Genomic DNA, 16,152 nt, shown 5'->3' with positions numbered 1-16,152 from the left:
GCAGGCATCTCCAAAACCTTTCTGGGAACACCTCCTCCATGAGCTGCTCCCATCCACTTCATGTTTAAATCTGTTCAGCTTCAGTTTATTCCCATATTTGTGGCAAAATCTCTGTCTTTTAGACAAGTTGGGCATTATAGCTGCTAAAACACTCTGTATGGGCCTCTTGTTTCTAATAATGTGAAATGGCATCTTGTGTGTCAGCACTCTCTCAGCCCCGTGCACTTCACTGAACTGGCAGCAGAGGGCGGCGGGCACGTTGCAGATGAGCCTTTAAAATCCAGCACCTGACGTGGTTTTGTTACCTGTTCTAAGGCAGCTTTAAATGAAAAATGCTTCCAGGAAGCTGCGGCTGTGTGTCACAGAGGAGCAGCTTTGAGTATATGACAATATCTAATGGCCAAGGCATTAAATACAGTGCATCTAATATCAGAATGGATCCAAACCTCTGCGTGATCAAGGGGAAAATGGCAAAAGGACAAGTGTTATCTCATTACCTGCTGGTGCCCCTGCCATTACTGTTAAAGCTGCCATTGACTTGGTACCAATATAGTGACTTTTGACAAGGAAACGAGCCAATTCCAAGACTGTATCAAAAGGCTGGCTCAGCACTTTCTGGGCCCATTCACAAACAAGCCGGCAGGCTGCAGACACAACTTCCTCATCCGCACTTTGCAGCTGCCCCGATGGCTCTGCTCCATCCAACTAAACCAAACAAACAAAGGAGGAAGGGTTACTTACATTAATAAGGGTCATTAAGGCACAAAAACAAAAATAGAAAGCAAATTATTATCCGAATCACACCAGAAGTTGGAGTAGTGTGTTCACAGTTTTACATGAAATTATGAGACTGAGATCACAACATCAGTATCTTTCAAAATTAAATGTCTTAACGATAATCTGTGGGGTATTCCCAAAGGCATTATATGGAATTGACATTTCTGGAAGAACATCACAGACAGAATCCTAATATTTGGAGCACCAACAATTCATTTCCCCTGTATCCAGAGTCTTGTCAATTCAGTAGTCACTATTACCCAGGAACTGCTTCTTTCACTGGGGTATCTCTTCACTAGTACTGACTTTAAAAAATACAGTAAAAGCAAAACAGAATCAGAGTTTAAAATATGTATATGGTAGATAGGAACACTGTGGATGTCTACCTCCCCTCCTAAATTAGTTTAAGAGTATTGCAATTCATCACGAACTTTACAGAAAAAGACATTAAACAACTATTCAGAATATAAGAATCGCGGAGAAAAATCTTAAAAGCTGCATAGATCTTCACTTTGTTTTGAAAAGTTCTGACAGAAAAACAGCATAATAAATGCTAACTTGCAGAAATATATATAAATAAGCAAATGTATATCATACCCCATCTCCAGTTTTATGAAAGTCAAGGTTGGGCAGTGTTGGCATATGCACAAAAGCCTTCTTCCTCAGTCCACTGTAGCAATATGTGAACAACAATTAAGGTCTACATTGTCTGCTTGTTAGCTGGGGGACAGGGGAAAAGAGCAGTATTTCCTCTGATAACCCTCATGAGCTTCAAAAGCAAACTCAACACAGAACTAAGAATTCCTGTCATTAGCATGATCTCACAGCCAGTGAGAATCAAAAGTCTATCAATGGCTGCATTCTTGGCCAGGTCATTGGGTGTCTCGATCCATGCAGAGATGCTGGGTATGAATAACTTCATTTGATGACTTAGAACAAGCACTAAACCATTCCAGGAAGCTTCAATTAGTTAATTGAAATCATTAACATAAGGTTTTACTAAACTCTCTTTCTAAAACAAGATGGGAGATTTAATTAAAAAAAAAGAAAAAAAAAGTTAATCACTATCAAAAAACGCATTCTTAAACTTAGGTTCTACTTTGTTTCCTTCTCCTGAAGGACTTCCTCAAACTGAAGTTCCCCAGGACAAGATAAAGTGCCCAATGACTGCATCTCTTCCTAAGATTTCACGCTATTTTTGAAGCCCTCTCTCCTCACCCATGATAATTTTTCTGTGAAAATATAAAGACTCAGACTTTTTCTTACACCGACCTCATCAAATCGGTACACAAAAATATGCTCCCTTTATTATCTGTACTCACTTGTTTATAGGTCTAAAAATCAAATCAGCCTTTTTTTTCCTCTCCTCAGCATCAGTCTGGGAGTTCATACACAGTGTCTTTTCTCCATGATACACAAATCCTTTGCAGGATCACTGATTTTTCACATTCTGTAAACATGTCTGTATTCTTTCCTAGGCCATGTAGTTTGCAATTGCTTGCATTAACCTGGATGGAGCATAATTACAGTAAAAGAAATCTAAGGAGCCTGGGAATTATGGTAGGTGTGAGACAAGGTCACATTTTAATCATTCTGAATTAGAAACATTGGAAATAGAACTTAAAGAGATCCCCTGGGTCAAGCTACAATTACATCGTATGAGCTCTTCCTTAACACTTCTCTAGCTCTATCCAAACATGAGCACTAAGTTTCAGATTTCACTGCTATATAATCCAACACTGTATTTTATGAAACAGTTTAACTGACACGTAACTTCCCCATTTACTACAGCATGGAAGGTTTTTTCCCTCAGTGGAAGACAAGCAATTCTGGGCTACCTGCTAGTATTTAATTGTCTAAGTGCATGCTTCAAGTGAGACCTGGCAAAGGCCAGTATCACAGCACATCCATATAATTACTGTTACTTCTTTTGAGTGGTTTTTAATTAGGGCCTACCAGCACCTCAATGCCTTTTAGCCTTTTCATGCTCACCCTCCCCTACTGACTGCTGGGGCTTTGCCCACCCAGCATGTCAGAATGCAACGAGAGCCAGCCCTGGGGAATGAAGCAGGTAGGACATTACTTCACCATGGCTTCTAAGAGCTCTCATGGGAAGGTACAATTCTCAGCTCAGAAAAGAAAATATTCTGACTGATGAAAAAACTGGTTTGAAAATCACTAACAGTTTTGGTTCCTTTATTCCAATATCTCTCTTTGCACTAAATTGTAAAACTTTTTTGATGCCTTGCTGCTGTGACAACTAAGTGTCAGAACCTAAATTTAAATACTTGTTTCCAAAGTTATATTTTGCAACCTAACACTACTGCAACTAATAATTTTTAAAGAACGTTGGAAGTGTCGGCATTTTTTATTCAACATTACTTCTACATTTAGCCAGTAGTTAAGCCACAAAGACAGATGCTCTCCAGGTAAGGGCAGAACCAGTTACTGAGAAGCGTTCTAGCAAAGGATATTTTGATTTGCCTCTAGTGCCTAGACGACGGGCCTTCATATTTGGAAAGACATTTTTCATGATCTTTCCAAAGTCAGCAGCACTTAATGGGTGGTAGCCAAGATTGTCACAATAGCTCCTGCAACAAAGAGAAAAAAGCGTGAATGGAATCGCAGTTAATGCAAGAGGCCAGCCTACATGCTAGACTCCAAAGGTTTTCAAAAGAAAACACTTATTCCCGTCCATATTTAGAACCACATTTAACATTAATGAAGCTATCCGCAATGAATTGAATGCATTAAAAATGTATAAACAGAGCTATTAATATCATAGTTTTTGCCTAGTTCTCTACTGAGTTCAAAGACAAGTCATGTGGAGACATAACAAGCAGTGGCACTATCTAGAGCACAGTTGAGATTTACTCCACGTTTCAGTTTGAAGCATATGTTTCGATTCACATATTTCAGGACATAATAAAGCAGAGACCCTGCTCTAGCCAGAAGCACAGCTTGAGTGTGGTAAGGCCTGCCGGAATATTTGAAAAGCAGTAGGTAAGAGATGTGTCAGTGTCCAGAGAAAGATTTTCCATATACAGCTTCTATTTAATAGACCGCAACAGAACCCAACTTAAAAGATGTCTTCCCAGGAAATCAGCTTTGTAGGTGCAACATAAGCACATATTGAGGACCCAGTCCTCCTACCACTGTGGCTCTACTGAACTATGAGAGCTTCTTGATTATAGACAATCCTATTTAACAGTCCTAAATTAACAGAGATTCCAACTGCTGCTGCAAATGAAGACCATCATGCAGCTCAGTATACAACCTGATGATATAGGGGAATAAAGAAACAAAATGTAATTATTTCGCCATCTTTACTTGTTCTAGTAAAATGGGCACTGTTACTTGTCTTCAGTTCTCAAAAACAGGAAAAGGAATTCTGTTTCAGCGTATGAGACATTTAAAAAATACGTTCTTGAGGCAGAGAACAAGAATTGTTGAATTTGCTGCAAAAGGTGAATGTTCTGGAAAATCAGAAACATAAAGCAAAGGAGAAAACCAGGACCTGCTCTGGAAGTGTGAGAGGCTGGACGAAGACAGCAAATCCCTGCACTGTTGCACAGATGTGCTGTGGCCTAAAATGCACCAGTATAAAACCTTCTCAGTGAGACTGCCAACAGCCACCGCATCAACCCGAGATAGCAACAACCTCCTTTCCCATAAGAAGTGCTATCAGCAATACACAAAACCAACCTGCCTCTGAAAAGGTGCACATGATCAGTGTGGTTATCAGCAAGAGCGCAGAGAAATGATGATTTCCCACCTCACAGCTGCCTCTACTCTAATCAGGTACACACACACAAACCAACCCCAGAAACTCAGGCAGATGCAAAGAAAAAGCAGCAGTCTGAAACAGATGCTTCATCCCCAGCATCACCTAGTAACAATCTGCATCCAAGTGGGCCAGTCAAAATGTCTTCTCTTCAAGTCATAGCTCTGTAGAAAGCTCTATGTATTTCTTGAGATACTTCCACTACTTTTATTTTCTCAGTAAAAATATTGGTTACTACAGAGCAAGTATCTGCTGCTTTCACCCTGGCTGTATGTTGGTATCCTCCACTTGGAGAGCACCACCACAGACTGAATGATTTTGAAGACAAACAGCAACATTTACGCTCTTTGGTGCTGACACTCCCCTGCAGAGCCTCCCCACCACATCCAAACCAGGAGACATGGCCTACAACTGGTACACAGCCAGGCCTATCAGTCTAGTTTCCATGTGGAACATCAAGAAGCTTTATATCCAATTTATATACCAACACATTGCATTTCAACATATGTCACTCACAGAGGCTGGTTTCTAGATATGCCCCTTTGAAGTTATTACAAAGGAATTCTTTGCTGCCTCACTGTACCCTCGCAGGAATCAGACATTGCTCCATGTTTAATAAATAGATCTCTGTGTGCTTTTTGTCCCTAGCATCTTCCCAGACCTCCATGGATGCAAACTTTAGTCTGAAAATTCCTTAATGGAGGGTCCTTGTTGCTTACCAATGCTGATTACAAGACTTTAAAATTCAAATACCATTCAAAGGAGGACTCTCTAAATTTCTCTGCCATAGACAGCAGTATCTTGGATTGAAACTCAACAACGTCAGCAAAATAAAAAACCCCAAAAAAACAAGCTAGCAAAACACCAGGATTAGAGACCTACTATTAACTTCAAAGTTAAAATTATTTCCCCCTTAAGAGAAACTAAATAAATTAAAAGGAAATAAAATTATCCTTTCCTCACACCTAGCACATCTGCTGTAAGACAATCACTTCCTAGCAGCAAGAACATACAGTCTAAATGGTCTCCTCATATCCACAGTGGAAGCTCTTGCAAGCCTGTAAATTCTGAGCTATCAGTATTATCATGGAATTTCAGCCTTCAGACAGATCATCCTCCATGGCCCCTCCCCCTCCTGGCTTGGCAGAGAACCCTCCATGTCCATCTGTGGTCTCTCATTGACTTGACAGGACATAGCAGGAGTCTCTCCCCTGAAGCTCTTCTCTCTGCTACTTGCACTCTTGGCACATGGCTGAGCCCAGGAGCTGTTTTGCTCTTTGAAGGGTGGGTGGGAAACAGACTGGGGGGAGGGAAGGCCTGAGCAGAGACAGGAATGACAACGGACACGCGGTTGCTTTGTTCCTTTGTACACAGCTCCTCTACATGATAAGCACAAAAGTTTTTTTTTTTTTTTGAGTAAGATCTTCAAATTGAATGTACTCCAGACATAAAATACACTGGCAATGCACCTGAATTAAAACACACAAACAAATTAACCAAAAAGCTGAGGAAGAGAGGCTATGCAGCCCAGCTTACACAGCTTCCTGGGCAGAAAAAACCAGCAGGAATACCAAATGATAAAGAACCTATCGAACGAAACAAAATGGAGTCCTTGGTTTATCCAACCCCCAAAACAACTGGTCTCCAAAAATGGGTTAGAGTCAAGAACCTCAGAAAGACGTAGGCTCTCATTAGGCTGACAAATAATGCTGGCACATAAATGAGTCCTTATAATCAGGTAGGATGGAAACCAGATGTCTGAAAACCACTAGAGAAATGAAATTGCAGGTCAGACTCCCAGGAGCAGCAGTAGAGGTGAGAAACAACTGCTTTAAGTGGACTTTGATTGGCTTTCGAAGGAATTATATGGGTAGTTGCTTATGACATGGGACTAGACTTTGCAACACAATAGGTCCCATCCTATTCCTACCAGGGAATTTTATATAAAAACCCTGGCTAAGCACTACCCAACTAGATTAGTATGTACCTTGTGTCCTTCATGTGTTCAACAGACATGGTATACCTATACCCACTGCTTCTTCTGTGTTAGCTTCTGAATATTCTTCTAACTTGTTGGTTAATATTCTTAACACTTAGTGCATATAATCTATGCATCAGGTGACACCAAGTGGCCTAGCAGCCAGTAAAGCAAGGATTAATGATTTACAGACTAAAGGAGAGAGATACAGGATGACTCAAAGACCTCCTAATCCATATTAAGCGCATCAAGTGAATCTTCAGGACACCAAACTTAAATATGAATGACTTTCGTCCATTGCGTCACGGCAGTAGAAGAAAGATAAGAGGACTCAAGTGTTTACTGAAGGCTCAACAAATCATTTTGTGGGCAAGTAAGGATTTTGCCTGCATAAGTACTGCAGGACTGCATTTATATTTGAAATCCTAATTCTCTAAACTCAGGTCAATCTACACATGGCTGTGTGCAGAAGGATGTTTTCTAATAGGGACAAGATACCCAAGTAAAATTGACTTACACGAAAACACTGGAAGGATCAAATGGGAAGCAGCATCCATTCACTGCAGGCTGGATAACGTGCTGGGCACCTCCCCTTGAGCTCCCACACTTTCCAGCCTGTATTCCCACATAACTCCCAGAGGAAGATGGCAGAAGAACTTTGAGCACCCAAGAGAAACTCAGCCTCTTACAGCTCAATGTATTCTATCAGTACAAGGAGGATCACAGCACCAACAAGAGGTGAACCAGCTCCCATCTACCTCCTTTCTAAAATTCAGCTGCAAGCTCTCAGCCTTCCCAAGTGCTACTGCCTTATATTGTGATGCATTTTTAATTTATTTTATCCCTTTCAAAAGCAAGATGAATCCACTCACTTTTATCCAGTTAGAATTCACACTTAAATTGAAGAGTAAAGAAGCAGAAAGAAGAGTCATTGTATTGAATAAGCCCAGTGAGAAGGGGCTACTGAAATGTGGAGGACCTGAAAACACTATCAGCACTTGCCAATGGTGAACTTGTGTGGAGTGCAAGCTTCTGTCTTTCCCTCTTCATAGAAAAAAAAATATGGAAGATGATGCAGAAGGCTGGTAGTTTTGCAAGATTTATTTTGACCAAAATTTATGGCAGGAACAAAGATGCTGGTATGATGCAGCAGTCTTCTGAAGCCTGGCTCTGTGCTTGATTTACACATGCAGAGTGCATAAGCTTGCTTATGTGAGCTCATGCAAGATCCATCTCTGCACACAGAAGAGAGACATGGTAACTGGTTAACAGAACTGCGTTTTGGGAGGTCTTAGCACTCTTAGGTAAAGAAAAAGAACATATCAAAACTAACTCACATATTTATATGCCTGTTCCCCACATCCCACTCCAAGACTTCTCCTTTTGTGTGTAAGAATAGCTCATGAAAATGTTCAAAGAAACTGAATGTTTTAAAAACAGAACAGAAGCTTTCAAAGGAGAACAGATTCCAAACATTTGATATTTTCCTGAATATTTGCTTACCACCCTTATTTTGTTAGGGAAAAAAAATACAATACACAAATACTTGATGCAGCTACATACAAAGCCATCCAAATTTCACACTCCACAATCTGTAGATGATGATATTTCCGGGCATCTGCAGCTTGGCACAGCATGGAAGCCAAGCAGATTTGTTGCTGAAGCAGGCCATAAATTATTAAATAAGAAATATATTTAAGAATAAGGCTCCCATCTCTCTCCCGCACAGCAGCTGCCGCTGTTGCCGTGTCTGCGCGGGCGCTGCTGCGCGGGGATTGGCCGCCGCGGCGGGTCTGCGCCATTGGCTGCACTGCCAGGCTGCGTCAGCGCTGCCAGCCCTGCAGCAGCTCGCAAATAGGTGTGTGCGTGTTTATCAACCCCGGGCAGGCCAATGCCATCCTGCTTCAGCTCAATCACGGTAAAACACTTCAGCACAGAGAGTTAATTAAAAGGAGCTATTTGCAGAAAGCAGCCCTGCAATAACAATTACTGTGGGGTGAATCCTGTAGGCACTTAGGAGGTGAAGGGATTCAGCTCCCTGCAAATTACAGTAATCGTTCAGATTATGGAAATATTCATACTAGATCATAAATCTGTTATTCATCTTCAGGCAACTGGGCTGAGGACGATTATTTCCTTCCCCCTCCCCCATGAGGTATGTTCTGTAAATGAATTCAAATCCAACTTTCATCAGACAGCTCCCTCTCCCTTGCTTCTAATCGCTTTCTCATTACACGGTAGCTTTGAGACTTGACAACACAAACTCACAGTGGCCTTGGTTACTGGTTTCATACATATTCAGATATATTGTGCCTCTGTAGAAATCAGGTTTGCTGTAGGAAGGTCCAATATTTATGCATTATTCTGGAAAGAAAGGTGCGATGGGCAACACCATACGTGCAAAACAGCTGCATCTATGGGGAACAATTCAACCCCTCACCCTTGTTAAGGCAGTCATTTGGGTATGCAAACAAGCAGGCCAACACATATTGTAAAATAGTTACTGATGCTTTTTACCTGTGCCACTGCACAAAACAAACCCAATATTCATTCATTCACCTGACAGTGATATTCACTTGTTGAGAAATACTTGTACCTTTCCTTCAGCAACCGAACATGTAATGCACAATTTAAACATCACAGTCTTATCTCCAGAGGCAGTAGTAATAAATAGTTTGCCACTGAGCACCTACTGCATTCTCAGGTACAGCAGCACGGTCCATCACGTGTCCCACGCACACCAGTGGGGCACCTGCAGAGTCAGTGTCACAGAGCAGTGCACTGGCTAAAGCAGCACACAGGGCACTCACTTGTACTCATCGTACACCTCCTGCTTGGGCAGGGACGTCTCGGGGTGCTCCTCCAGGGTGTTGCGTATCCACGAGAAGGCGTGCATCTGCTGGGCACGGCTGGACGACATGGACAGCTGATCGCTGCAGAGACAAAGCAGGGCTCATCAGGACATGGCTCTATGGAAGCCTTCAGAACTGTCTGCCTATACAGGTGGAGAGACACCACAGACAGAGGGCCTGCACCTCATGGATTTACCTATTCCTTGAGCCTTGGGCAGCACTTTCTTCCTCTTTCATCCACAATTTAACAGACTCCACACTCCAGGTCTTGACTGATACACAGCTGCCAGTACACAGTGACTCTTTAATTTATTATTCCTTACTGGCCACCTCTAAGCTTTTGCCCACTGAGTTTGCCAGCTGTCCTTTGGGAACGCCCAGTTTCCCCAGGAGATACTCAGGGTGCTTCCTATAGGCATCTGCCTGCCTATAACCATCCTGCTGGGAAGAGGTTTGTTTTGTGACACTCTGATCTGCAGGCTGGTTTTCTAGAACTTCCTTTAGTCAAACGAGTGCTATCAGAAATACCATCAGTTTTTTCTTTCACCCACCATCACATTGGTGTTGCTATTTTATGACTTCATACATAAACACTGTAGGAACAATTACACAGACTGTGAAACACTTTCTCTGATGACGATTTCATTTCAGGATATTTATAATCACACGCTTTTCATGGAATAAAAGATTCTAAAGTTTTTAAAAACCCCCAACATCTGATCTTCAGGGAAAAAAGAGTACTTAATGTTTAATAAAGGTTGCTTCTGCTACCAACATGATGTGAATGATTCCTCAGCAATTAAGTGCCACAGGAAGTAAAGCAAGTTTTCAGTACTAGCTGCTCACCTTCACACTCACACACATACCTTTTGTCTCCATTGTTGGGACCCGAAGGCAGCTGAAGGTAGAGGTAGAGTTTCTCTAGGTCTGTAAACTTCTCAACTTCTTGCTAAATAAGGTATTTTGGTTTGGGGGAAAAAAAAAAGGTGGAGAGAGGTAGGAGAAGAAAAAGGAAGTAAGAATAGTTGAGTTTGACAGCTAAAAACTGTTATCTGATAGTGTACTCCTAAATATTAATATTATAATTTCAAACAAGAATATATTTATTTATGTGAAAGAACATGACTGTGAGCACTATGTGACTAGAAATGTGATTTTCTATTTTATTTGCACATCCTCACCCACCAGAAAGCACTTGTTACAATTACAAAATCCACACGCAATAAAAGCAGAATCTGGAAAACTGTTAACAACGGACTGCTTCTGTAACCAGACATGTAACATGAAAACTTGGTCTTGTCAGACAGAGCACACATGAAGCACCTCTGAGAATCAAGAATCACAACCAGCTATGCTGTAACAGCACAGAGTGCCAGATGTGATCCTGCAATCCACTCTAGGCAGGAATAGTTAAGTGCCACAGACTTTCATGAAGCCATTTAAAAACCTATTGATGTACATATGTATTTTTTTGTTTCCTTATTGAAACTGTTACTGCACACAAGCCCTTGAGTGAACATCCATCTCAGTTATGCCAGACTCCTCCTCCAGAGATACCAGCTGAGGATCAGACAGGAGGGGGAGGTTTACCTGGTGTATGCAGCCAGTGAATGCTACACAGAGACTTTTGGTCATCTGAAAGCAGTACATGGACTTAGCAATAGAAGGGAAATCAGCTGTGATAAGATGCTCAGGGCCTGCTCAGCAGCAATGCAAGGAAAGCCACACAGCAGGAAGCACAGGGGGTTTCCTTTGGGAAGATGCTACAGAAGCACTGCCTGAGCTGGTGCACCATTAATACAGAGTTGGAGACTCAAATGGTCCGTTTTAAAGCCAGAATGCAGCTTCTGGATTACTGCTAATTCTCTTTGTCTTTACTAGTGTCTTACTGCCAACGTAACATCTTCCAGAAGGAAGAGAAAAGAGGAGGGACCAACATGCAGTGAGACCTGCCTCACTTCAGCAGTGAGCAGAATGGGGAGTGGGGAAACAAAAAACCTAAACTTCACTTCAAACTGGGGCTTCCTACCAGACCCAGCCCTGTCCAGACCAACCTTGCTGGCACAAAACTGAGAGCAGCACACGGAAGAGGAGGTTCCACTTCCTCCTCCCTGACCCAGACCCTGCACAAGGACTGCTGGGACAGGGTGTGCAGGGAAGGGTGCTGGGAGAGCACGGGGTCCCAGTAATCCCAGCCAGCAAAGCCCACCCCAGGAAGGCTGCACACAACAGGGCCACCAGCAATGCCACAGACCTGCCCAGAGCCAAGAGAAACACTTCCAGCAGCACACAGGTAACAGACACTGCATGTGCTGCTTTTATAAGCTGCAGCAAACCACAACATTTGGTTGGGTTTTTTTTTCCTCTGACAAACTCCCGAAATTCGCTGACACCAATTTCTGTGTGGCTCTACAGCAGCTTACACAGCAGTGGTTGGTGCTCAGACCACCAAGTATCTGGAGAGGTATTTCTTAATAATAGGTGCATTCTGTCAAATTCTCTGTTGTGCCTTTCCTGTATGAATCACAGCATTTAAATTGGTGGGTTTTCCTTTAGCGAGCTCATTATTGCCTAGTCAATGTTCTCCAAAGAAAGAATTTACAGAAAATTAATCATTTTTGAGAAGACAGAAATTTAATAAGAAAATTTGTACTTCATTATTAGACATCCTCTTGTGCAATGAACTTAGGTCTTTTTGTTTTAAAAAGTAAAAGCCCAAGCAGCACACCAAAGGGCACTGTCTGGGTGGGATTGCCTTGCATGGTAAGCACTAATCCATGAGACAAAAGCATCCCAGGTGAAAGAAATCCCCCCCTCCTCTCCCCATGAGTCTGATACTGAAGTGAAAGACAAGTTCTCCCTTCCAAATCTATGCCCAAGTGCAACACAGGAAGCTAGGTTTTAGAAGAAATATTAAACCTTTCATCAGAACACACTGCAGTGGTCTCTGCAGTGCCCCCTTCAGCTGAAGCCATTTCTGTGTCATGGTAGGAGGAAGGGGCTGTGTGGAAGGGCCCTGTCTGAGCCACTCTGCTACCCAGGTCCCACCTGCCAAGCCCCCAAATTAAAGAAAAACAAAACAAAAAACCCAACGACAAAGGAAAAAAATGTGACTGGGATTGTGTTAGTAGAACCTTTTCCACAGGATGTGAGTGAGCTGGTCACTCTCCCATGAGCAAAACTGCATCCCTACATCTGAGGTGCCTGAGGATTACAGCTGCCTCTCATCTTGGCAGAGGCAGCTGGAGAGTGATGTTCTGTCCCTGTCTGCACTCAAACCCCATTCCTCTCCATGCCTGGCCCTAGGCAGCACTTTCTGCACAACTCCTTCAGCTTCCAACAATAGTAGCAGGGAAGCCCTGGAAGGCAGGACCTCCTCAGAATGGGAGAGTTAAAAGAAGTCACAGGCAGTTCACAGAGGTAATCCTACCTGGCTGATAATTAGATAAACCTAAGCTTATTAGATGAGACTGAATCTATTTAGAGAAAATCATCTTAAAACTGAAGAAGTGGCAGCAAGGAGATGGAGTGTGACAGTCAGTGCAAGTAGGTTTGGAAAAAAACAGCATTTTGTTAAACAAAGTTTTGTTTAGGCTGTTTTCTCTGCACATTTCTGAAACCCTCAAAACTTGGTCACAGTCTTGGTAAGTACAGTCTCTTCTTCAATCTCAGCTGACATCCACCAGTTCTCACTGCTAAAGGTCTGGTGAATCCAGTAATAACTGCAGTTGCTGTTACTGCAATTGTTCAAAGCATCAAGAATTTACAATTTTTTAATGCAGTCAGAATAACAGAATTTGGGAAATTGGAGGAGCACTTCAGCTGCTCTACTAACTGACCAAGAAGAAGAAGGTTCATTCATTCCGTGTTATTCTTTGTGCTAGGCTGGATGCATATGGAAAAAATAAAAAGAAACAAGACCACAAAATATTCTACAAATTCCCACCCCAATCCCCAAATAGGTCAACAGTGGGGAAAAAATAGGTCATTAGAGTGGAAGAGCAAAGGAATGATGCCAATGGAGTGGCATCAAAAGGAAGAATGAGATGCTGGCACCATCTTGGACAAGCTCCCCTTTGTGCAGCCTGTTAAAGCTTGTGCTACTGTTGTTCTAAAAACCACAGCCTGTGCAATGTCTGGGGAATCCTTTTCTGCTACTTAAAAGGACCTAAGTAAAAATCCTGCTCGAAGTATCCTGACCTTGATTGACTGGTTCTATCACACCAGATGAAGATGGTCTAATCCTCCAAAGGCTATTTATAAATCATATTTCTTGCAGTTACATTAGGAAAATGCACAAGCATGCTAAACTGCTTGCAGGACTGAGGTGTAAAGGCAGCACAAAGCATTGCCTCTGGTACTCTGCTCTTCACACATTACCTCTATTCCCTGCCACTGGAACCTTATAAAAAAAAGGGATATTCAAAAATGGGGAGCAGGCAGGCAGTGCTCATACTAATTTTTACAACTTGGCTTCAATTTAGCCAAAAATCTATCAAGCACTCAAAATGCCTCCATGATCTTATATTCTGAGACAGAAAACCTAAGGACAAAGAATTAAAAACCTCAAGTCACAGCTAAGCAAAGACTTTCAGTAACACATAAAGGAACAGACATCTCTGCTATTTCTGTTTTGACAGTTACCAAATACAGGCAGGTGACTACAAAAAGGCACAAAATAAGTAGCAAACAAATTAAACCACACAGATCTGCTCCAAATGAATTTGTCCTTTTGCTGCCTAAGATAGACCTGGAACAAGATTTTCATTGAAACAGATACAACTTTCTTTATCATTTTAACAGGCATTTTGATTGAGCAAAATAAACACCTGTGAAATTAACCAGTATGACCAAAATTATGTGGGGTAGGGTTTTTTAAAATGAAAATAGCTGGTTTTGATATCTGTTTCCATTCTGGGAGACACTAACTTGCCACTGTAAGTTTCTGCAGCATAAAGAGACAAAGATTTATTCCGCACAAAATGAGGTTAAGAACTTAATCTGTGCTATAGGAAGCAGAGTTTATTCATGTTTCTGCTTGAAGCAGAGAACCTAGAGATTTGAACATGAATCCCCAAAATCAAAGAATATCTTTTGGGGTTCCTGACCTTGGTGGGTTGGTTCTCTCCTGGTTTTCTCTGACTGCTGATCTACTGTCAGGTCACAAACATTAGTCAAACTTCATTTCAAAGTTGTCAAAGGGGATTACCATGGGAAAACTCCAAGCAAAAAAACCATGTGCTTTTTCTGGATTGTTTACCTAGTCAGACCAAACTTTAAATAAGATAGAAGAAGAATATAGCAAGAACAATCAGAAGAGCTGCTACCTCTGCAATGTACACAGGGCAAAAGTCATTCAAATTTGAACTATTTCAAATTTCCCTAATGAAAGCAGAATTACAAGTTATTTCTGCCCTCAAGCTTGGATAAGGAGAGCTGAAGGCCAGGGGCACTCTGCAAGCTTTATGCAAGACTACTGCTTTAGAGAGCAGGGACTGCTCTTAATATTTCTTTCCACATTTTGAGTATTTATAGACAACTATGCCCTAATCAAAGTGAAAAAGGCTGTGCCAATGGCAATGTTACCTGCACCTACTGGCAGAAAGGCCCTAAAATTTGTCATACTTCAGCAGAACAATTATCTATTATTTAACAACCACAACTAAAAATAGCAAAGTAGTCAAGCAATCATCTCCCCATTCTAAGAATAGAGAAACAAAAAGCAAAGGTGAGTTACTCTAGGTCAGATGGCTCGTTGGAAATATCATCAAGACAGAAAACAACTAATACTAAAAACACCTTTTTAATTCTAGAAAGCAGCTAATAAATACATTTGATATGCCTTATCTGAGCAGAAGCAGGAACATATTTCACGTGCTAAACACTCCAAACAAGCCCTAAAAACACATGGCAGCTTTGTTCTGACAGTGCCCAAGCACAGCTGCCAAGGCTTCCTGCAGCTTCTGCCTGTCTCCTGCAGGGCCCAAGAGACAAGTGGCACCTTTGCTGCCACAGGACCAACAGACACTGCCTCAGCACACCCCACAGCAGCTCTGGTTTCCATCAATCCAGCACTGACCTCTTCTCAGAGCACTAAGGAAAGAAACCTTGGCCTTCTTGCTGAGTGATTATATGGAGCAAACAGTTTGAAAGATCGGGTTCAAAAGTTCACTTCGTATGTGGCTACAAATATAACAAGTGAAATCATAAGAGAATCTACAGCTAGACATGTTTACTACAGTTAAAAAGCTGTTATAATGAATTTTTAATGACTGTTTACACCACAATTCTTGCTAATTATCTTTTTTGGACTGCACAGCACACAATGATTTCCTTATGATCTCCCAGAAAGTGACAGTGTGTCTGGATGTGGGTGGTGCAGTGTAACAAGTGGAAGGCAGGTGACTCTGGACTCTTGGATGAGCAGTTGCAGTCTCAGTGCCTGCTCTCCACAGCCCTCTGCTGTGAGTGACCTCCACACCAGACTATTGCCACCACCTCTGCTCCTTCCTAGAGCTCTCCCTGCTCAACTGTGTGAACTTGGCAGCCCAGGAACATTTGTGTGCAGCTCAGCACTCAGGGGCTGTGACTGGTGCTACCAAGGGAGGGATTCAGAGCTACACAGCCACAGCCTTTCAGTCCAACAGGCTTTTAGATTCTCTCTTGCAGCTCACAGCTTTCCAAGCACTTAAAACCAATGAAACAATTTTGCCAGAATTCAGCTAAATTTTCATTTCCTCAAGCTATTCTGATCTTGGATT

General features: G+C 42.0%; 1 protein-coding gene across 1 annotated transcript in view; it reads right to left on the bottom strand.

Moving 5' to 3' along the window:
• RFX7 (regulatory factor X7) overlaps positions 1–16,152 on the bottom strand; it is a 47,847-nt gene that overhangs the window by 8,555 nt on the left and 23,140 nt on the right. Inside the window, exons 3-7 of the mRNA XM_059858298.1 lie at positions 10,258–10,340; positions 9,350–9,472; positions 3,252–3,368; positions 1,375–1,459; positions 498–705 (exon numbers count right to left, since the gene is read on the bottom strand). Coding sequence (XP_059714281.1) covers positions 498–705; positions 1,375–1,459; positions 3,252–3,368; positions 9,350–9,472; positions 10,258–10,340 — 616 coding nt within the window. The remainder of the gene's footprint in view (positions 1–497; positions 706–1,374; positions 1,460–3,251; positions 3,369–9,349; positions 9,473–10,257; positions 10,341–16,152) is intronic.

The sequence above is a fragment of the Haemorhous mexicanus genome, chromosome 13 (genome assembly GCF_027477595.1).
Source record: "Haemorhous mexicanus isolate bHaeMex1 chromosome 13, bHaeMex1.pri, whole genome shotgun sequence".
In the NCBI taxonomy this organism is placed as follows: Eukaryota; Metazoa; Chordata; class Aves; order Passeriformes; family Fringillidae; genus Haemorhous; species Haemorhous mexicanus.
The sequence above is the reverse complement of the archived record's forward strand: the minus strand, read 5'-3'. Positions and strand labels throughout refer to the sequence as shown.